Raw genomic sequence first — 22,798 nt, forward strand, 5'->3', positions numbered from 1 at the left:
ATTTATTAAAAAAGAAAAACTGAAATATCACACAGCAATAAGTATCCAGACCTTTCGCTCCATTTCCTTTGCTCAGTATTTAGTAGAAGCACCTTTTTGAGCTAATACAGCCATGAGTCTTTTTGGGAATGATGCAACAAGTTTTTCACACCTGGATTTGGGGATCCTCTGCCATTCCTCCTTGCAGATCCTCTCCAGTTCTGTCAGGTTGGATGGTGAACGTTGGTGGACAGGCATTTGCAGGTCTCTCCAGAGATGCTCAATTGGGATTAAGTCAGGGCTCTGGCTGGGCCATTCAAGAACAGTCACGGAGTTGTTCTGAAGCCACTCCTTCGTTATTTTAGCTGTGTGCTTCGAGTTATTGTCTTGTTGGAAGGCGAACCTTTGGCCCAGTCTGAGGTCCTGAGCATCCAGCATATCCCTGTACTTTACCCCATTCATCTCTTTCCTTCGATTGCAACCAGTTGTCCTGTCCCTGCAGCTGTAAAACACCCCCACAGCATGATGCTGCCGCCACCATACATCACTGTTGGGGCTGTATTGGACAGGTGATGACCAGTCTCTGGTTTTCTCCACACATACCACTTAGAATTAAGGCCAAAAGGTTCTATCTTGGTCTCATCAGACCAGAGAATCTTATTTCAACCGTCTTGGGAGTCCTTCAGGTTTTTTTTGTAACCTTGGCCAGATCTGTGCCTTGCCACAATTCTGTATCTGAGCTCTTCAGGCAGTTCCTTCGACCTCATGATTCTCATTTGCACTGACATGCACTGTGAGCTGTAAGGTCTTCTATAGACAGGGGTGTTGCGTTCGTAATCAAGTCCAATCAGTATAATCTAACACAGGTGGACTCAAATGAAGGTGTAGAACCATCTCAACGATGATCAGAAGAAATGGACAGCACCCGGGTTAAATATATGAGTGTTACAGCAAAGGGTCCGAATACTTATGGCTGTGTGATATTTCAGTTTTTCTTTTTTAATCTGCAAAAATGTCAACAATTCCGATTTTTTTCTGTCAATATGGGGTGCTCTGTATACATTAAAGAGGGGGGGGGGGGACCTTAAATGATTTTAGCAACTTGGCTGCAATATAACAAAGAGTGAACAATTTAAGGGGGTCTGAATACTTTCCGTACCCACTGTATATAATAAAAAATGCTTTTAAACATCATGTTAAACACCAATAGCTACAACTGGCAGTTTCGCTTTGAGAACAACATTTAATGAGGTCGCATATTCACGGTACTTTTTTGAACATCCATTTCAGATGACCGAGCAGCAAAATGTACTTACAGGAAGAGGGCCGAGTTCACCGGGTTCCATGGAGTTCTTATTCCTCAAATGGACCGGATACTTCAACCTGGGATCTTCCTATTAAGACAAGGGATGAGGGAATAGGGAATGAGCAGAAAACATTGAATCAACAAAAGGTTTTTTTTTTTTTTTAAATGCATGATATAATTATAAATACATGTATTACTTTTATTCAAGATTAAAACTACATTCAATCAAATTATATTGTGTGTAACATGAGGATCCGGGTTCAAAACTGGCCTCGCCTGTGTGGAGTTTGTATGTTCTCCCCATGCCTGTGTGGGTTTTCTCCAGGTACTCTGGTTTTCTCCCACATCCCCAAAACATGCATTGTAGGTTAACTGAAGACTAAATTGCCCGTAGGTGTGAATGCGAGTGTGAATGATCGTTTGTTTATATGTGCCCTGCGATTGGCTGGCGAGTTAACGGTGTACCCCGCCCCTCGCCCAAAGTTAGCCGAGATAGGCTCCAGCACACCTGCGACCCTAGTGAGGCTATGCGGTATGGAAAATGGATACCTGCAAAATGGATATTGAAATTTGATTATACTTTTAAATTAAACTCATTATTTCATAAAAAAATAAGTGGTAAAAAGTACAACAAAAGGGTTCAAAAGATCAGAACAAATATTTTTTCAATTTAGGTTTTATTTTTCTTCCAAATTTAATTCGGAATATATTTATGACATTTCATTAAATTAATACTGTACAAATTAAGAGCGGTGGCGTAGAGAATAGAAGCATCACAGTGTTACCGACCCAGGTGGTGGTTCGGCTGTTGTGGTCGATGAAGAAAGGCCGTCCGTTTGGGGCTATCCTCATCTCCCAGCCTGGTGGCAGGAAGCTTTGATGGGCCTTGTGCTGAGACTTGGGTGAGCTGTAGGGCGACGGCTGCGGGGACTGAGGGTTGGAGAAGGTGTCCTTCACTGCACGCCGTGCCGGGATGTTGTTGACCCCCTGGACGAACAATTACAAATAAGAGCAACGACATCAGTCCCAAATGTCCAAAATAATCCTTAAAAATCGATGGGAACGCTGTAGGAGGTGTACACAGACTTGTCAACTGTACTATTCCACATTGACGTTTAGAGCAGTGATTCTCAAAGTGTGGTACATGCACCACTAATGGTATACGCACTTCCTCTAATGGTATGCGAAAGAATCACTGAATTTTATACAAATAAACTACAATTAAGACATGAAAAACAATCAAATATATTACAATTAATGAACATAATCTATGCAAAGAAAATGAAGATACAAATTAAAGTACAGTTACAGTTCAGCTGTATTTAACTTTATAGTACAATATTTTTGCATTTAATCTTTAAGAACTGTTTGTTTTTAAACATGTATTAAGGTGACATTTTATTTGACTTGTAAGTCGCAACTTTTCACCTCCAATAACAAAGTGAAAGGAGAGCAGGTCATTATCCCACCACACACGAAAGTGACTATTTGGAAAAAAAGCGCACACCTGGATATTTTTTTTCTTCTTCCTGTTTGTAAAGTTGTTTTTTTTTTTTTTTGAAGATGGTTTAAATATGATAATGAGCCAAAGATAGAAACGATGACACTGGTCCAAAACACAAACTGAAAACGACACTGAGAACTTTCGCAACACATCTTATCAAAGATTTACAGTCGACAATTGTTAGTTGTATACCTTATTTTTCCAATAAGCAAAGGACAATTAGCAAATGAGTTTTATTATGCAAAATTTGACCTCTGTAATTGATTTTTTTTAAAACATTTTCAGCTCCGTTTTCCATTATTTGTTATGAACCAAAGAATGAACTCAGAGGATTCACTGCATTAACTTTCCAAAACTTTTGATAGTCAGTGCTAAAAGTCATACTGACCCTCGCACAGTTAACTTCTTGTGCTCATAAGCTTTTTAAAGAACATCAACCACACAGAGGCTAATAAGTGTTCCAACATAAAGAAATCACTCATCACATGCCGATCTGAACTTTTAACAAGACAAAACATGTTAATTAACAGTCTAATCTGGATGTTCTAATTATGTTACTGTTTTTTTTCACTCCGGCTTTGACGGGATCTTATCATCACGCACACATACACACACACGTTAATTAAATCTCCACCAGGTCAGCACTCTTGGTAGTTCAGCCAGCCAGCGACAAAAACCCTATACCACACGTCTTATCTTAATTAGCCCCATTTCTGCGATGTATTTATCATTGCACTGCCAAATTCAATAGTAGTAGCGGTGAGTTCTTTGAACACCTCAAAGTAAAAAGAAAATAAACATCACTGATGTACGGTTAGAAGCGTGCTCCAGAGTGCAATTTTTTGTGAAGTGGAAGTGAGAAAAACTCAGTGTGAGGAAAGGAAATTATTATCGAAAAAAGCGGGGTACACACAAATATTTTCAACATCTAAACAGATTTTAAAAATGTGAAAAAAAGGGCTGTGTGTGCTTACTGCACTTAGTGTGTGGTTTATTCATTGATATGACCAAGACAGCACACCACACACATGATGATACAATATCTCCCCAAAAAAGTCTGCAATCACTAAGTCAGCGGCTCGGCCAAACTTGGCATTGACTACAAACAGAAGGATTTGCCATCGTAAATATTAAACAGGTTTAACATTTACGATTGTCAGCCCCGAGTGTTTTACAGAGCAAACCGGTGAGGACGAACCCATCAAAACACATCACACATCACAGGATAATGAATAATCGCTCAGGAGATCCTTTCAGAGACAAACCAACATTGGGGGGTGGGGCCTTTGCAAATTTATCAGAAGAAAGGAAAACTCCTGAAAGACTGAGCGATATATGTGCAATTCTGAATTCGGAATTGCCTCATGAACAAACCAGGTGAGGATTATGGGTCATTTTTTAAAACAGGGTGGAGAACCTTTTTTTTTGAATATCAGAGGCCACTTTAATCCCTCTGTGTGATGCTATAATTGAAGAATTGCTTATTATTACATATTATGAGCATTAGAACAATTCCTCTTAAGGTTTTCGGTTAAAACCGCACGTCAGGCCGTGAATAGCGCACAGGTGACAGGTTCCCCACCCTTGTTCTAAAAGGGCTGCGGTGGACTGGTAAGGTACGGGTGACTACGTCTCACCTCCAAGGGGGTAGAGAGGGTGACAGTGGGGGAGCTGAGGCTACGAGGTCGTCGGACTTGGGGCTCATGGAGGTGGTTGTTGGAGGCATTAGAGGAGGCACTGGAGGAGGGAGAGGGTGCGGGTGCCAGGGCGGCGGTTGCTCCCGACGGTGATGCCGCCGCCGCTGAGGTGCTGGCTCCATCTTCAGTCAGCTGCCGGGGAGAAAAGCACTTTTGAGGTTAAGATGGGTTCGAAACTAAATGTAACACATGCTGCTTTTCCACTGTACAGTAGAATGCAGCGGGAAACTGCAAAAATCACGCTGCATTGAACACATCAGTCAGAACAAACGACAACAGCCCCTTTTACACTGCCTATAAAAGATTTCATTTGACTGCCTTTTTCCCGTTGTTGTAATTCTGTATAAACAGCACCGACACAGAATGGGACGATAAAGTCAACCCGGCAATGTTCCGCTTTAGCCGTAACAGAAGGGAATGCAGGCTGTGTCACGGTATTGCGCAATTCTGTGAAGTTTAACACTTACTTCTCCCACCCCATTGTTGATGTTGACGACTATTTTCTACATCGCACAAGATTCTGTTCTGGCCCCGACCTCATCTCATTATCTGATTAAGTGGGGGGCGTGTCGCTGTGTGAAAGCAGTAGCGGCAATATCCCATTTTGCTGTGTTCTGTGTAAAAGGGCACGGGCGAAAAGATGCTCAATCTTCTCTTATGGCTATATTGAAAGTGTGCGGCAGTTCTCCTCCAAGTCGGGGGTGTCGCTACGGCTGGTATTCGCTAGGACGCCACAGGGTGGAGTTTCCTCTGCATTTTGTGGCCATTTCCGGTAGCCGTTTTTACTTTCCTTTACAAGGAACAAAGCAACAACGACGATCGTGGAACAGAGTCTGCTAGAACAAATGGACTTAGATGACCAGATGATACGTTTAATTATGCTGCAAAATCGATCGAGAAGGCGGCGGCGTAGGTGCTATGTGGAACCGGGAGTAACGCTGATTACATCATCACAGCAAGTGACTAAAACGGACTAATCACGAGAGATCATCTCCGCGACATTCTACGCGCAGCAAAATTTGTTGCCGTGTGCGCGTCAACCTACGCAGAGGGGCCCGCGCGGGCCAATTTGCCGGTCACGTGATGCAACGCGGGCGTTGTCGGCCGCGGGAGTATAAAGAGGCCTTAATACTACAGCATCCAGAGCTGAATCACAGCAACAGCTTGCATTAGCGTGCGTTTTTGATGTTGTTGTAATTTCTAGACGTCTATCCTAAAAATGTTACAATAGCAAATCTGCTTAACCAATGAGTGACCAACAGTTATAGTTATAGTTAAGGCTAGGAATTTGACTACATTTCCTAATGAATGAATGACTATTATTATGAATGTATTTTTTTTTCTCCGATCTTAACCCTTTAAAAAACAATACAACACAAGTTTCCATTTTATATTTCCTCTGGGCAGGAACAATGAAAAACGTTTTTTTGGTATTTGTTTTTAATGAGCCTCTATCAAATGGTTGAGTGGGACAATTGATGGGCATTCCAATTGCCCTCAATTACTTCAAAACATGACACGTCCCACACAATCTCCTCCCCCTTGCTTTTCACAATCCTTTAAGTATTGGCTTGGCACACTTAAAAGCTCGACTGACTAATAAATTAATGAATTAGTTAATTAATACTCAGTATTGGCTCCTCTTTCCCCATGTTGACAGGGTACTTTGCAGTGGAAAAGGGGCACATTGACAAACACACCTTTTACCTTCGCCAAGGAGGTTAAATTTTCTTTACTGTTTTTGTTTTGTTTGCTTGGTAGGAATATGCTAAAACTACTCTACAAATTTCACAAAACTTCCAAATTATGGATTGTTTAGCCTTGGCAAAGGTCTACTGAGCGTAGTTTCGTAATGGAATGCTTTTGATCAGGATCTCCTCCTTTGGAGCAATGGAGACAGATGGGAATCAGACAATAAGCAGTCAACAGATGCACGGGTACAAACACAACCACCAGGATGGTGGATTTAAAAAGAGAAAGATTAGACGTCCAGCTCCGACTAGACTCAACAGAAAAACATGGTGGAAAGACAAACATGGGAAGGAGAAGACGTGCCTCCGCTCTGGAGTATCAGCAAACGCTAAATGAGAGAGGGAAGACCCAAATGGCAAAAACAACCAGAGTCCGCACAAAAGACTGCGAACAAGGGGAGGAACAAAGAATCAACGTCACGTTGTAGAAGTAAGCTCCGCTTCCGCCTTCTTCACCTGCTGTACCTGCACAATTGGCCTAGTCCAGGTAGTGGTGCGGTTGTTATGGTTGACGTAATAACTTCTTCCCTTGGCGTCCTTCCGCTCCTCCCATCCAGGGGGCAGGCCCGGGGTGGTCAGGTTGAATGGGGTCGCTGTGGGAGACTGGCCCCGCCCGGCGTGGAGAGAGAGCAAAAATAAACGCGTCAGAGAAGATCGGAAGGTGACGTCTCCAGGAGCAAATGTAATATGTTCGAATAGCAATTCAAAGGTACAGAGGGCACGAGCTAGTGTCAGTTAAGAGGTACGACAAAATATCACTATTGCGATATCTTACACTCTAAAACTACAAATTGTGACGATTTGATTTGATTACATTATGACGGTGTAACGCGATATTTATTTGTACTCAGATTTTTCGATATGGAAGTCGGTACGGTAGAGGCAAAACAACATTTTGGGTACAGGATTGGAAGTGTAACTGCCTCGCCCTGTAGTCACACTCATCTGCTCAGTAAACAAACACAGTAGACCTAAGCCTCCGGCTAGGTGATATCAAACTGGTTAAAATGTTTGAAACGGCGTCATGTGATCCTGAATTACAGTACAGCAAACTTTCTTTGGCATCCTTAGATGGAGCCAAAGCAAAAACAAGTACAGTTGGTGTTTTGGTAGGATAATAATCCATCCATCGATCCATTTGCTGTACCGCTTATCCTCACAAGGGTTGCGGGCGTACTGGAGCCTATCCCAGCTATCTTCGGGTGGGAGGCGGGGTACACCTTGAACTGGGCGGCAGTCAATCGCAGGGCACCTATAAACCAACAACCATTCGTACTCACATTCGAGTCTTTAACTAACCTACTGTGCATGTTTTTGGGATGTTTGAGGAAACCGGTGTGCCCGGAGAAAACCAACACAGGCACGGGGAGAACATGCAAACTCCACACAGGCGAGGCCGTGATTTGAACCCCGGTCCTCAGAACTGTGAGGCATACGTGCTAACATGTCGACCACCGTGCCGCCTAGGATAATGACATTTAAGAAAAAAAAAATTCAAACTGGGATTTAAAAACCCTGTAAAGTCATTTTTGTGTGTGTTCCGAAATACTTTAAATATGTTTGAAGTGCTGAAAACGTGCAAAGGCTGAGAGCAATTGAGTACTGAGTTAAAACTCTTTTTCACCTTCTCAGTTGTCCAGATTTTTTTGGCGGGGGTAAAAACTACCCCAATGAGACGTGGGCTTGGGCATATACTTTCTGAGTCGGCCCTCCCCCGCTATATAAGTACCGAGAGCCATCATTTCATGGGTAGCCACGAGCGGTCCTGCGGATAAGCGTTGGGTCCATCCAATACTCCACAACTTTGCTTCAGTTGTCGTGCGTAGATCAACACAACATAGATAGTTAACTATTTATTACATCCGTTGGCCCGCACTAGCGTGGTTGTTCAATATGTCAGTGCCTCGCTCGGTGTTGTGTGTTACAAAGTAACGAGTTACTCCCAAAAATCGCTATTTTGAGTAACGAGCAAAGTAAGGCGTTATTTTTCCTGGGAAAATAATTAAGACTACAGTTACTACTTCAAACCAACAATAGTCACTTTTGCATCATCGTCTCTCATCAAATACTAATTTGTAGCTGGTGATTCGATCAGGCGGCACGGTGGCCGACCGGTTAGAGCGTCAGCCTCACAGTTCTGAGGACCGGGGTTAAATCCCCGGCCCCGCCTGTGTGGAGTTTGCATGTTCTTCCCGTGCCTGCGTGGGGTTTCCACATCCCAAAAACATGCATGAATTGGAGACTCTAAAATTGCCCGTAGGTGTGAATGTGAGTGCGAATGGTTGTTTGTTTGTATGTGCCCTGCGATTGGCTGGCAACCAGTTCAGGGTGTACCCCGCCTCCTGCCCGATGACAGCTGGGATAGGCTCCAGCACACCCGTGACCCTAGTGAGGAGAAGCGGCTCAGAAAATGGATGGATGGATGGATAGATGGATGGTTTGATCAAAAAGCAGTCCAGATGTGCAAAAGGTTTTAACCAAGACTGCTCTTCTTTTTTTTTTTTCCCCCAACTAACAGAAGAAAGCAATAGGGAAGTGACTGTTTTTGTTATTTTTGTTAATTTTCCTTGGTAAAAAGTGTATTTGATTGTTGTTACTTTTTTTATTTACACATTAAGAATACAGTTTCACTGGCGTGTTAAACGCGCAATGCGTTGTGGGTTAATTATTCATACTGAAGTGCACGATCATAAATCAGTCAACAATACTCTTCTCTGTGATGTGTAAAATTTACAAGACTTTTTGGATTTACAGGGTTTTTAAGCTGTAATAGATTGTTAAAGAACTGTCTTTAATTGCATTGTATTTATTATTTTGTCTGCGATTACGTGTAACCCAACAACCCAATTTGTTCCTGTTTCACACAAAACTTTGACCTTAAAATGAAGACACTTACTGAACTGTGATTTTCCCTACAACGTTTTGTATCATAACTTGAACAGTACAAAACCTTGGAGATACATTCTTTTTACAAGACAGCAATAGTATCTCTATTTCATCCGACTATTATTATGGAAATATGATCATTTAAAAAAAAATATTGCTCTGCATACTTAATTTGCAACAATTGCACATTTTCTGTTGATAAGTTACATGGATCTTGTGATGTATTGTATCATGCGTAGGTTTTCTTCTGCCTCTCGCATTATCACTGAATTGTTATATTACAAAAAATGTAATATCGTATTGCGAATTAGGCTACAATTCCCACTGCTAATACCAGCAACAACGGTGTTTTACAATTTTCTGACCTTTAAACTGTGCATGGTAAAGACAGAAAACAACTCGAGAAAAAGCCCACACGAATAAGCATATGAAGTCAATGGATAGAACCACAAATAAAGTGACAGACAACAAAGAGACTATATTGCTGCAATGAAACACTTTCACTATTAGCACAGATGGCCTCCTTTTTATGTATATTTGAGTCAATATTGATGCAAATATCATCCATGTATTTTTTTAAAGTCTGTCCAACATGAAAATGCTTGTATGCAACAGGGGGGAGAATATATTGTCAATTGTAGGGGACGTTTTTATAAATGTGTTAAACAAGAGGCGCGAAGGGTTTGTATTGTATAGGAACTGAGACATTACCGTAATATCCTCACCACCTGAGACTGTTTGAGCTCTGGTTCTTCTGGAATGGGAACGCTGCTGGTGGCAGACAACAGTACTGTCAGGAGGGGGCATTATTAAGGGGGATGTGGGGGCATTTAAGAAGGGGCAGTATATTGAAGAGACACTGATAGGACAAAAGGGTGGTGACAGAAAGTGCTTGTGTTTGGGAAGGAAGCTGTGACTTTTTGGGTGAGGGAAAAACAATCAATTGAGGGAATCTAGTATATTGATTGTGAGGTGGCAGGAAGGTACTGCAGTTGTGATTGGTTGACTGGATTATGCAAGGAAAAGGTACAGCGTTAAAAGAACATTATAGGTACCAAATATTACAATTTATGTCAAGTGAAAGTGGAGTTTAAAATAAATATAAAAAGGACTATTATGGAGAAATGCCGCACCCAAAAATTGTGCCAGAACAAATAAATCACGTAGCTTGCTCTAACACGAACGCGCACAACACTGTGGAGTGATCACATCTGAAGATGCTACAAGAACACTCACGACTTTGCCACATAAGGCAAGATCACCTTTTATCTGGCACAAGGAACTCCACACTTTGATTAATCTCAGGGAAAGTTGAAGTGCCTTTGTTGATGCTCCTATTGGTTAGCAACAGAGTTTAAATGGGCTCACCAGTTAACTCTATAATGTCTACATTTCAACAAGAGAGTCTATGAACTAAAATAATTACGCTCACTACATGTTTTTTCCTAATAGGAAAAGGGAGGCATCTATTTGACGTAGACGTTTGTGTTAAATGGATGATGCACTGCAACTACATTACTTGAGGAAAAATGGTATTTTATGAACTATGTCAAAATCTTAAGGGATGGCAAAAATATTTAACTGGTAGTGGAGCAACTAAATATGTACACAGGGTAGTGTGAATTTAATGAGCGCTACAATACATTCAATTAATGTATACGTAGATCTAAAATGCATCCAGATAATTATAAATAAACATAACGATTGGAATTTGTAAAGCTGAAGCAACAACATCACTTCCAACATTAGATATAAAAAAGTAGCCATACAAATAAAACCAAAACTATATTTGGTGATGAAGTGCTGCCTTCACATGTGAAAATACATCCCCCCCCCCCCCCCCCCCCCAAGACTGACCGAGGCGTTTATGAAAAAGTTGTCATTGAACTTTTATTAAGACAACTCGGAACTGTTTTAAATTGTGAAAAATCTCTCATTTTGTCCTTTCATAGTTAATCTTTTTTGTGACATTAAAACAAAATCTTATCACAGCCAAGACTACCTCTATCCCAAGGTACAGTATTTAACTGAGGTGTATGCTATATTTATGCGACTAATTTATTTTATGCAGGGTAATTTTACAGAAGTGCTAGAGACATGTGCGTGGTTGTACATTTTTGAGTTAAGAATTGTTGTAAAAACGACCATAGTAGACGTGTGCAGTATATGTGCCGACTAAACCTCAACAAGGCGGCAGTGATGGTAACGCGTTGGCTACTGAGTGAGGATAGCAAATGCATGCCTGCTAACACCACCCACTAATGGCTTGTCATTGTTGCTGACATCAGCACTTGTAGCGTTCCTTTGTTCAAAAGCTCTGTGACTCAGCAGTGTGACAGCCTCGAGAATCATGTGACAGTCGGGCATGGAGGCTGTGACTCATGACATCTTAAATCATGTAAGGGCTTCTAACTGGAATGGTCATAGTGCTGAAGATTCAGCATTTCCTTTTAAGTCAGATATAAGGAGAGGTAATCCTAGTGAAGCAAGAAGAAAGGAAAGAATGGTACAATCACAAGAAAAAGTGAAGCGTTAGCAACACCACCTGTTCGGAGTGGTAGGGGGAAAAAGTGTGATTAATGTGTGGTACACCCGCAGTCCAGACAATGGAGACGTGAAGGAGAAGCCTAAAAAAGCCTTCGGGGAACAACCAGGAGGAGACTGCTCAACGAAACAGAAAAGGGAGAAAGGCGACGGGATAGACAGAAATGTGAGTTACCGCAAGAGGGGGAGGCTGCGCCTGATCGCTAACGCCATCCGTCATACTGGAAGAGCGCAGTCGGTTTGACAACTGGGTCTGGTTGAGGGGGAGAAGACATTTTAAACATTTTCACAAGTAGTTACAGTAAGTGGTTTATTCCAGTTTGTTTGGATATTAATACTAAAGCGAATCCCTGCTTATTGCTGCTGATACGTTCTCGACCCACCCGCAATATGTGAAAATCCACAATTTTGAGAGACCAGATTAAAAAAACTTTTTTTTTTTTAAAATGTTTTATACTTTGCACATGCTTTAATCACTTTTTAAACATTTTGTAAACATTTGAACAAAAGAAAATTGCAAATACAAAATACTGCACGTATAGTAGTATCTAAGCGTTAGATACGTGCATGTGCCTTTAATAGGTGGGGCCTAGTGCGATGGGGTGTGACGTCGGCAAGTCTGTGAGTGTCTGGGGGTGAGTGCTGTCTGACAGCAGCTCCTCTGCGGGTGGGCTCATTGTGTTTTCTGTTTACTGTTTTCCCAGCATTCAATAAACGGCTGAAAAATGCATAGGTGACCGTGGCTGTCCTTTTCCACATGCGAGGGCTTTACAGTGAGAAGATACACTATTAAAAAAAAAACCTAAAACATTATTGCTTAAAAAGACGCGATATAACGGGAGCGCGAACGATGAACTGCAATATAGCGAGGGAACACTAAGCTGATGCTAACATCTCCTGTGATGTCATTAATGGCGGTGATTTATTTTTGGAAAAAGCCTTAAAAAAAAAAATTAAAAGGGAAACACCTACCCGAAATGTTTTGACCCAGTGGTGTTTGACTTTAAAGGTACTCCCTTAAGGAAGTGTAGCGTAAGATGGTTTGATTTCTCACCAGAACCGAGCTAGGCCCGGGCACTTCGCCGTTGGTGTTGGGGGTGAAAGACAGCCTCATGCTCAAGTCGTCTGAGAACTCCTGGGAGACAGGTGTCGGCGGAGGCTGTGGGGTCAGCACGGAGGATGTCCCAGGATGGGACTCGGCCAGGTTATCATTAGGGTCTTCCTCTGTTATCAGCTCCCAGGACTAGACAAGACAGGCAGACAGACATGGGAGACTGAACCATGACTGAATAATATAACACACACTTCTCCTGGAATGACTGCCAAGATTATAAAATGGGCTAAGGGTTAAACCTCAGAAGTTTTCCGCAAAGTTAATATTTTATCATTAAAATTTTAGGTCAAATTGAAAATTGAATGAATTTAGGGGCACTCTAATTCCCCAAAAGCCACAGAAAAAGCAAAACACATGCCCATAGTTGGCTGAATGGAGGTGTAGTGAGGTTTACTGAGGTTCAAACTACAAAGTTTCATACAAGTTAGTATTTTAGAAAATCATCAAATTTCAAACTGAAACCAAGACCAGGCTAAATTGTAGTCTTGTGAGGTTTGCTGAGGGTTAAAAAAAACCTGAAGTTTTGTGTTACTTTAGTATTTTCATGGTAGGTTTTTGGTCAGATTTTGAATTATTTGGGGGTATTTGACCCCCCCCCCCACCCCCTCTCAAAAAAAAAGGCAAAATAAAAAAAAATATTTTTCCCCAAATTGCCCCGTTCCCTCACATAAATCACTAAACAAAATGACGACGAAAGTGTGGTTGAGTGAAATAAGCTTAGGGTCTTGACATGCAAGACTGGGATACAATCTTTGTCAGAAAAAGCCAAAGAAAAAGCAAAACACATGCCTGAACCAAGGTCTAGTGAGGTTCACAGACATCTCCAGTAATGTCACGCATGACAGCAGTTAAAATGAAGATTTTGTGCAGCTACTGGTTTTGATGATCATTGCTGTTTTTGATGCTGTCCTGATGCTAATGCATTCTCTTTTTGGGTGTTTATGCTTGAATAATCATTTCTCACATTGTCAGTAACTTCCCGTGGCTCCATGTGCTCGTTCTCCAGGTCCTCGCTGATGTGGCGTCTTGAACGGAAAACACGATGTGCCTCTTGGTGGATCTGACGCTGGCGATTGTCGCTCTCCGTTTCCGAAATCACATCCCTTAAGAGAGTAAAACGGGATTGGAAGCAAATAAAAAAAAATTCAAATCTTGTGAAGGTTATGCAATATATACGCGAAGAGGTCGAGGAAGAGTACATGTTGGAGGGCCGTTTCCACTGCGTGGAACGGTTGTTGTGGTTGACGTAGTAGGTGCGCCCCAGGTTGTCCACCTTCTCTTCCCAGCCTGCAGGCAATGGCGGCAGCAGCTGCTGGGGGCGTTGCGAGCCCGAATCCACGGACTCATCCCACCCCTTAAATGAAGGAAATAGTCGTCCCATTTTTGGACAGAAGACAAAATGGGACTTGGTGGCATTTATTAACTTCAGGAAGATCAACTTGTGGTACTTCAAAATAATTTTCAATGGATGGCTACATCTGGAATATCCAATGCTCCTAAAGCTTCTGGCTCGTAAAATGTCCGCATTAAAGCACTCCATGATGTTGGATACTCTCTTTTATGACAGGTGGTCTAATAAATTTGTTAAGCACTATATATGAAACACACTGTGATTCCTCCCACGTCTCATGTTAGCAAATTAAATGATTTATTTTGAACAGCTTTGTAAGTGGAGTGAGTAGGTGGCAGGCAAGCTCTGAGGAAGGCTAAAGTTTGTTGATGTTTAGTTACTAGTTTAGATTGTTAATCTTTCTTTTAAAAGTGTGGTTTAGAATGCAGAAAATCTAAAATGTTTATTTTACTGTATTTATTAATTTATTTTCAATTTTCAAGCACTTTGCTAGTCCTTTTAAAGCACTTAACAGTTAAGAAATTTGTTTTCATTATTTTTCAGTGTGGAATATAAAGAAAACATTCTTGAATACTATCAAGTTTAATCTTTTTAACATTGTATTTGACAACAAAGTATTCGGCACTGAATTACAGTATATTGCATGTTATCCATTAAGAAGCTCTGCTTGAAGATGTTTTCCTCAAACTAATGAGCCGCAGTAACCAGATTCCAGATTCTTGTGTGTATTCTGGAAAGAAAGTTTATTGGAAAATCTTCAGGGATAAAATAAAAAGAAAGATCCTTGCTTGTCTTCATCTTTTCAAAAATAAAACACCTCTCACACATTTCTTTTAGTCTAAAGCTGAATGTTGACCTCACTTCTCCATGTAGAAAGGAATCGGAACACTGGAATCTTCTAGCTTTACTAGAGGTCAAAATGAGCAGAGTCAGCGCCATAATAAAAGACAATCTTAAGTTTAGGACAATTTTAAAGGACACGTGGATACGGCCAAAATCACCCTAAAATGGCTGCAATTCAGCTGACATGGTTGATTTCATGTGTTTCTTCATGTTTTATCACAATTCGTTAACTTCGCCACCATGCTCCACCCACACACAATGATGTCAACACAGATTCTTCATTATTTAGCGTCGCCCATCTGTCTTAGTATATATGGTTCATATTTGGTAGCAATGGGACCAAATCTCTACAGGTTTTATTTGTGTTTACAGCAAGTAATCAAGCTTTGCTGCCATGCTCCACCCACTTGACACTGATAGAAATTAAAATCCTTTACAATTTTGTGTTGCCCATCTGTCTTCTACATGTGGTTCAAATTTGGTAGTGATTGGAGAAAATCTTAAGAACACCAGAAACTCACCTAAAATGGCTGCTAATAACGAAAATGGATTACTTCCTTTTTGGGCATGGGTTCTTGAGACTTTTTTGTTGGTCTACTTAAGAAAGTCATATGTACCAAATTTCATCTGTGCTGAGGTTGAATTTTCAAATATTTCCAGAATGTTGACTACTTCATTCATGTTTCACGTGGAGGAGAATCTTCCAGCTCGACTAGAGGTCACAATGATGCAATTTAGCAGGATGATAGAGGTAATGCAGACTCAAGGGTAAACAAAAAACAAAAAAACCTGCATGCCTGAGCTTACCTCTGCCTCCTCCCTCATTTCTCCAGCTTCCTCCTCATGTCCTCCTTGTTTGGGCAGGTAGGCCATCTTCAGACGCAGGTAACCCTTTACCCTGGACTTGTGACTTGGGAATACAATGAACAGGAATGAGCGACGATAACAAATCATGACCTACAAACTGGAATAAGGCAAACATCGTCTTTGTACTCATAAAATAAATATCACATCCAGGTGATACTAACCTCCTGGGCCGCAACAGGAAGTCCTTAAATGTGTAGGGACGCTCCATAGCGGGGTCCTCCGTCTGCAAAATAATTGAGGAGGCACTTTATTTTGACGGGCATCTTAATCAAAGGTCAAAGCTCTGGATTGAGTGTCTCCGAGCATCACACTAGAACTGGTTTGTGCAATGCTTCTCCGGTTACACACTGGAAAAATGCAAATGCTAATTTGTAATTATCAGCAGTCTGCCAAACTGTTTTCAGTCTACAGCAAAAATTGCCAATTTTTCAGAGGTGTAAGAAAGAGAAAGAGATAATGCATGAATGAACACCTGTGGCTTGTGTATAAGTATGTAGGCATGCACGGATCATCAATTGACTAATAACAGCTAATAGTTTTTTCAACTAATAGGAGGTACATACAGGGGATTGAAACATGATCCTATCCCAAGAGTAATCCAGATACAGAATTTATTTTTGATCCAATAGAACAAAAGAGATATGTGCATGATTGTGCATGGGTGTTGATAGTTTCATTAGGTCCACGGACATATTTAAGTCACCCACGGTTATTACCAGCTCATACGTTTAATCATGTTGTCTTTTGCCACACCGGCCAAGTGACAATGCTCCAGCCACGCATGGATCGATTGGCGGCAAATAAAGTTGGCTGTGTTCATGCCCCGGAGGCGCAGACAGCCCCTTTAAAAAAGCGCTTGTCTACACAATTACAAACACCTGGTCTAACCCGCCTCTTCGCAGAGTTACGCCAAGTGCAGTCCTGTACTTGCGCTAGTCATGAAAATAGGGCCCTAAATATTCTCTGATCTCTTTAACTCATTCACTGCCAGGCCAGTTAACATGGATATTCGACTTCTAAAGCCATCAATGGCAATGAATGTGTTAAGGGTGTGTGTACACATCAACTCCACTGTGTCTTTGGTTTTAGAACCAGTTATTTCACCAAAGTCTGCATTTTCTCACTGGGACTATGTAAATTTGCCCAAGGTGGCTTTTTCCATGCGGTCCCAATCAGGGACAGTCGCCTTCTTGTTTACATTCAAGACATCTCCCTGTCTTGCCAAACAGTTACTAGACTATTAGAGGAACAACAAGAAGCTACTTGTGTGTGCACTCTCTCACACCAGAGACACTCTTGGCTTAACAAATGCAGCATTGAAGATAAGGAGCACCAGAGTTTCTGACAAAGGTCCAAGTGCCCCAATCCGATTTACTGCCAGAGTCCAATTTTTTTGACTGTCTATTTACATGTATTTTTCATGTGAGCCTAAAACAACCCTCATGTGCACAAGCCCAGGTGTCAATACTGGGCCGCAAAAACATTTATGTAAATAATGTCTGGGAAAGTTGGGGAGGGCAGCACAGTGGATTTGATGTATTAGTAAACAGTAGGAGAAGATCAGAGCAAACTCCCTTTAATCTAGCTTTGTTACACCAAATTTAAACACATGCTTTTGATGCAGTTTTAGTTTGTAAAACTTTTTCTTTTTAATGTGTACACTACATTATCGGTCTTGTTTCTTTGTACAAATGCATGTATCCTTCAATGATCGCCATTTCCTTGAAATAAGGCTCATAATGACGGCGTACAAGCAATCTGTCTGTTCACGCTCCAGTCACATTGCCAGATATCCGGTATTATCAGGGGTGCACATAATTTTGGTCTGGTTCTCAAATGAGCACCAGAGGTTGTTACTTGGTGCTCATTTTTTCCATGGCTCACCGACCTCATTTGATGAAATGATATGTCTGTCTGTAGACAAGTCATATTTGTTACTGATTTTCTGTACAAATAAAAACATAACTTTTTGTTTTGTTTTGTTTAATGACCTTAATTTTTTTTTCTTTTTAGGTCTCTTTAAATATGCTTTACGTTTTGTTAGTCTTAGTCTGAGCCAGGTTTAGTGTTAGGAGAAATAGCCTAAGCCTCGGGACGTTTGAACGAGTCGTTTGTGAACGACAACACTATTACCACTACCATTTACCACTGCACTACCCCCTAAAACAATGAAAACACAGTGGTACGCAAATGAGCACTGATACAATCAAATCTGGTGCACTTTCCAGTGCGCATGCACTTATGTGCACCCCTGGATATATTATTTGATTAATCACTTGTGGGTGGACCCCTCTTCCCCGGGGTGCTCCGCCGTGGTGGTCGCCACTCTCTCACACGGGCTGTGTGGGGTCCCCGGCTGACTTGGGGCCTATGGTAGGGTGTCGGCGCCTCCTGTCTTGGATGGGTCCGCCTTCTGTACCCTGTTCTGGTTGCTGGGGGATGGTCGGTGATGGTGATGGTGGGGGCCCTCTTACTTCACACACACTGCACATTTTTATCACCCACACTGTACATATTTCGCACATTGGGCACATTCACATCTCATTCAGTGTCACCTGGGGGGCTGGCACGAGGCATGATGAGGTGGATGATGGGCCAGGTACTGGCACATCTGTGCTGCTCTCCCATCTGGTCGCCCCCCTTCTCTGCGCTGCTGGTCGTCCAGTTTAAATGCATCATACACTCGTCAATAGGGGGAGGGCAGTGTCAGGGTGGGGAGACACTCGGCCAGGTATTCTGGCACTCCAGCCTGCTCTCTGGCCCGCCAGGCCTTTCCCCCATGGATTTTTAATGCACCACATACATTCACACATTCTTTGGGTAGCTGGTTGGCCTGGGTTGGCGTGACGGTTGCGAGTCATCATTTCCCCGTGACCGTCTCGCCTCACCCCCACCACTCTCCCCAATTTTAATGCATGACACCCCACCACAGACGATCACGGTACAGGGATAATGGTTGCCAGTCGGGGCCCTGGTAACCATAGTAATAGGGCGGGTGTTGGGTATTCAGATTTCTCTTGGCTTGACTGCTGGGGCCTGGGCCTGGGCCAGGGCCCGAGCCCCCCACAACCTACTAAAGCAAACACTCACCGGCAAATGACTGAGAGGAACGTCCACTTGTCCCAAGAAATCATCTCTGGTCTAGAAAAGAACAAAAAGAGGGTAAGAAGAAGTAGCAGCTTTCTGGGGACTGACAGTAATTTCAACAGGGGAAGAGAAGGGAAACCCACAGTGAGTGTTGAGGTATTGCAGTATTGCCAAGGAGATAAAAAGAACCAGCAACAATTTGTCAAAGACAAAGATAAATGTATTGATTTCAATTCATATCCACAAATAATCACTGGTTTTATTTTATATCTGCTACAGTTGAGAAACAGCATGTTTGTTTGGAAAATGTCTTTACCAGGATCTTATCATGTGACAGCCCTTTTATATCTGCCAAGGAGCAGAGTTTGTACATGTGTCCAAGACAGAAGGCTAAGTCTAGGTAGGCTTTTAGTATCAGAAACCCAATAAACTTAGAGAAGAACATCCAAATGCAACAAGGAAGCCACATTAGCCAGAGAGAGAGGAAGAAGAGGGTTGTTGATGTGACAACATCAGGAATAAAACCAGGGAAGAAGAAGGCTTGTGATGCAAATAAAAGGAAACCTGTAGATTTGTCCATCCCTTTCCTGTAATTAACGCAGACTGAGAAAAGGGGAAGCAAAAAAAAAAGAGAGGAAATGAAGGCAAATGATTGCACTGCACAACAGCCACCCCCTCTTCAAGAGGGACAAATATTACCTGCCCGATGTGGAAAAGCCCATTCTTGGTAGAGGCCTGTATGTGGGACATAACTGATTTAGATGGCAAACTTCATAGACGTGTGTGAACTTGTGAAGAGATCGATTTTGGAAACTCTAACCACCACACAGTAATCCTTGTAATACTGTTCAAACGTCCGGAGTCAAAAGGGTGGTGCCTGGTTTGTTTGACGGGCTCATTTAAGCTCCATGTATGTATGAAAATAAATGCATGCTTTTTAAACTATGTGAACTCAATCAAAATTGTGCCCAAACAAAAAGAAGAAGAATTATTAAGAAGTCAAAATTGGAAGCCGAGTATCAAGTGTGTGTGGTGTGTCACAATACTCTACAGTTTCTGGTGGTACTGCAACCTGTGGTCCATATCTCTAAGTAGGGTTGGGCATCGTTTGAATTTGAGCGATACCGGTGTGCCTCATTTTGATTCCGGTTCTTTTAGGTGGCTTGGTCAAAAAAGTTTGCATGGTTTAAATAAAGGGTGTCCAAATTATGAAGCTCCATTTTCTTAGCAGCCTGCAGCATGAACTAAAATGAACATTTGACTCAGGTTTCTTTATAACCAGTATCAATAGCAAACCTATGAACTAAAAGGCAATGTGTGTGAAACTAACCCAATTGACTTAATATTCATTCATTGTTTCAGCTAAAAGTTAAATATAGCATTGTTAAAATAGTTATTTGCGACTGTTTTATCACATCAAATGGTTTATATGTGCAAGTTTTAACTTGACTTCCTGTTTTAAGCATGTAGCCTTTTATTTTGTTTATTTTGAAGGTTACGCACCGGAACTCAGCATTTTGGCAATTGGCATGAAAAAGAGTAATGAATGGAACCAAATGCTCTGTAAAACTGATTCTTTTACCTACCCGCCGATGCGACACAAGGTTAGTGATTATGATACTGTGACGCAACATTTTTGTGAATTTTCTCCCAATTCATTTTGATGTAAAGTTGCTGGTTTGACCTTTGGTGAAGTTTTAGCTCAATGTTAACCTTGTAATGCGACTTTCTACTTTCTTTCCAGTATGGTAATTTATAGTTTATTTCTGTCTGTCATCAGCTCTTACGTTGGTTTGAAGACTAAAATTAACGCTTAAAAAAAACATCAGTGCAAGAGTGCAACCCACCGTTTAACGTGTTAGGTGCCTCAATGTTGGCATAGACGTATTTGATTGTTTCACTCACCCGATTGACATCACTGAAGTTCTGTGCGGTGTAGGCTGAGGCTCTGAGCGGGAAAGAACGCGTCAGACCACTACAAATCGTGAAAGCCTCCTTTACGCAATATAATCTTAATCCAAGTTTTGCACTGAGGTGACTGGTCGTTTATTTTAACATAATTAAGACACACTTTTGTTCACCGCTGTTGTTGGTAGATACAGAAACAACACATTTTATAACTAAATCAAAGAAATGCTTGAAAACAAACTTTTTAGAAACTTTCCAATCCAGTGAGAATAATAACGGACAATATGCCTTCATTCTGACAGATAATCACGTTTGACTATGGGGGCCCGAGTGCTTCCTCAAATTGTTGAGAAGGAAGAGAGGGCACGCATGACCAGCCTTATCATCCTAAGTGTGGCATAACACTCACAAAAGACCTGAATGCAATACTTGAGTCACACGGCAACACTTGCCAGTTATTATAGAGCAGTTATGCCAACAGAAACGAGTGAATCTCACACACAAATACACACCTACACAAAAGGTACACACACGCATGCACGCGCTGTTGATCAATTCTTCAGCTGTGGAAAAAAAAGACATTACACAGTATCTGCTTTCATTTCCTAAACCAAGCGGAAAATCTACTGTGTGACTGCTAAACTCCCAAAACGGTGAATCATAAACTCCATCTTAACTAAGAGTAGCGTGTCACGTGTCTATTCTGTCATCGGATTTCACGTAACACTTTTTTAAAAAGCGACCGATGAATGAAACTAATTGACTAATGCCTTCAGCACTAATGGGTCACCAGATTTAACCTCGACCTGGCCATCTTCTAGCTAGCTCGAAAAGTAACACATTAAACTGGCAGTTTAATTACGGCAATAAACAGCCCGCACAACAGCACCCTGGGGAGACGCGGCTGTTTTGTGCGTCCTTTAATGCAAGGGAGCATTTTAAGCTGCGGGTATGTGTATGTGGTGGGCTATAATTGCAGAGTCATCAAAAGGGTCACAGTTGAGCCATGCAGCTGCCTCCCTGGGCCAGGTTACACTCGGGGTTGGGAGGGTGTCGCCAATGACCAACAGCATGAGGGATGAGGGCCCAAAGAGGCAGCCGGCATATGGATTGTTAGCGACTAGAACAAACAATTTGTGCACCCCCTCACCTGTTTTTTCAGTTAAAAAAAAGCATCCGGAAAGTGGTCATATTGAACCTTTGTATTTTGCGAAAAAAAAAATTTAATTATTATACCAGATCACTATTACACAAATCTAGATAACACCAACATAAAGTACTCCAATTTCAAAGTCTCTCCGATTAACCCAGAACACACCATGAAGCATTTCCGTTCCAATTCCAGATGAACAGACGTCAGGACACTGCTTGAAGAAATTGTTGACTGCACTACCTGGAAATATTTGTCCTTTACAGTGTCTTTGAGATTCTTAACTGAAAAAGTCTGGGGATACACATATTACCTGAAACTCTTGATACCTCAGGTTCCCCCCAAACATTTATTTTAGTTGTCACAGACATTTTATCCAGGTTCTCTCTAACTTGGTGGGAACATTTTAGGGAAGGCTCATTTCTGTTACAGCATGAATGTGCCCTCTACTTTTCCATAGCTTGACAGATGTCATTCATTCATTCATCGTCCGTACCGCTTATCCTCACACGGGTCGCGGGCATGCTGGAGCCTATCCCAGCATCTTCAGGCGGAGGCGGGGTACACCCTGAACTGGTCGCCAGCCAATCGCAGGGCACATAGAAACAAACAACCATTGTGACAGAGATAATCATTTGACAACAAAGCAACTGGGAAATTAACTGTTACTGGATGCAAAATTGGAAAGGTGAACGACTGGTTAGCACATCTGCCTCACAATTCTGAGGACCCGGGTTCAAATCCGTCCTCGCCTGTGTGGAGTTTGCATGTTGCCCCATGCCTGTCTGGGTTTTCTCTGGGTACTCCGATT

General features: G+C 41.8%; 1 protein-coding gene across 10 annotated transcripts in view; it reads right to left on the reverse strand.

Annotated features, from left to right (window-relative positions):
- Nucleotides 1-22,798, reverse strand: part of nedd4l (NEDD4 like E3 ubiquitin protein ligase) — a 64,290-nt gene that overhangs the window by 19,443 nt on the left and 22,049 nt on the right. For 2 of the 10 annotated variants that reach the window (XM_061747852.1, XM_061747844.1), the window contains 13 exons: nucleotides 19,629-19,664; nucleotides 18,933-18,983; nucleotides 16,004-16,065; nucleotides 15,783-15,885; nucleotides 13,981-14,135; nucleotides 13,746-13,884; nucleotides 12,722-12,910; nucleotides 11,843-11,920; nucleotides 9,835-9,894; nucleotides 6,694-6,840; nucleotides 4,427-4,618; nucleotides 2,075-2,272; nucleotides 1,296-1,373 (listed from right to left, as the gene is read on the reverse strand). In XM_061747852.1, coding sequence (XP_061603836.1) covers nucleotides 1,296-1,373; nucleotides 2,075-2,272; nucleotides 4,427-4,618; nucleotides 6,694-6,840; nucleotides 9,835-9,894; nucleotides 11,843-11,920; nucleotides 12,722-12,910; nucleotides 13,746-13,884; nucleotides 13,981-14,135; nucleotides 15,783-15,885; nucleotides 16,004-16,065; nucleotides 18,933-18,983; nucleotides 19,629-19,664 — 1,488 coding nt within the window. The remainder of the gene's footprint in view (nucleotides 1-1,295; nucleotides 1,374-2,074; nucleotides 2,273-4,426; nucleotides 4,619-6,693; nucleotides 6,841-9,834; nucleotides 9,895-11,842; nucleotides 11,921-12,721; nucleotides 12,911-13,745; nucleotides 13,885-13,980; nucleotides 14,136-15,782; nucleotides 15,886-16,003; nucleotides 16,066-18,932; nucleotides 18,984-19,628; nucleotides 19,665-22,798) is intronic. The other 8 variants (XM_061747853.1, XM_061747846.1, XM_061747854.1 and 5 more) reach the window with 6 other exon arrangements.

This window comes from Phyllopteryx taeniolatus, chromosome 15 (genome assembly GCF_024500385.1).
Source record: "Phyllopteryx taeniolatus isolate TA_2022b chromosome 15, UOR_Ptae_1.2, whole genome shotgun sequence".
In the NCBI taxonomy this organism is placed as follows: Eukaryota; Metazoa; Chordata; class Actinopteri; order Syngnathiformes; family Syngnathidae; genus Phyllopteryx; species Phyllopteryx taeniolatus.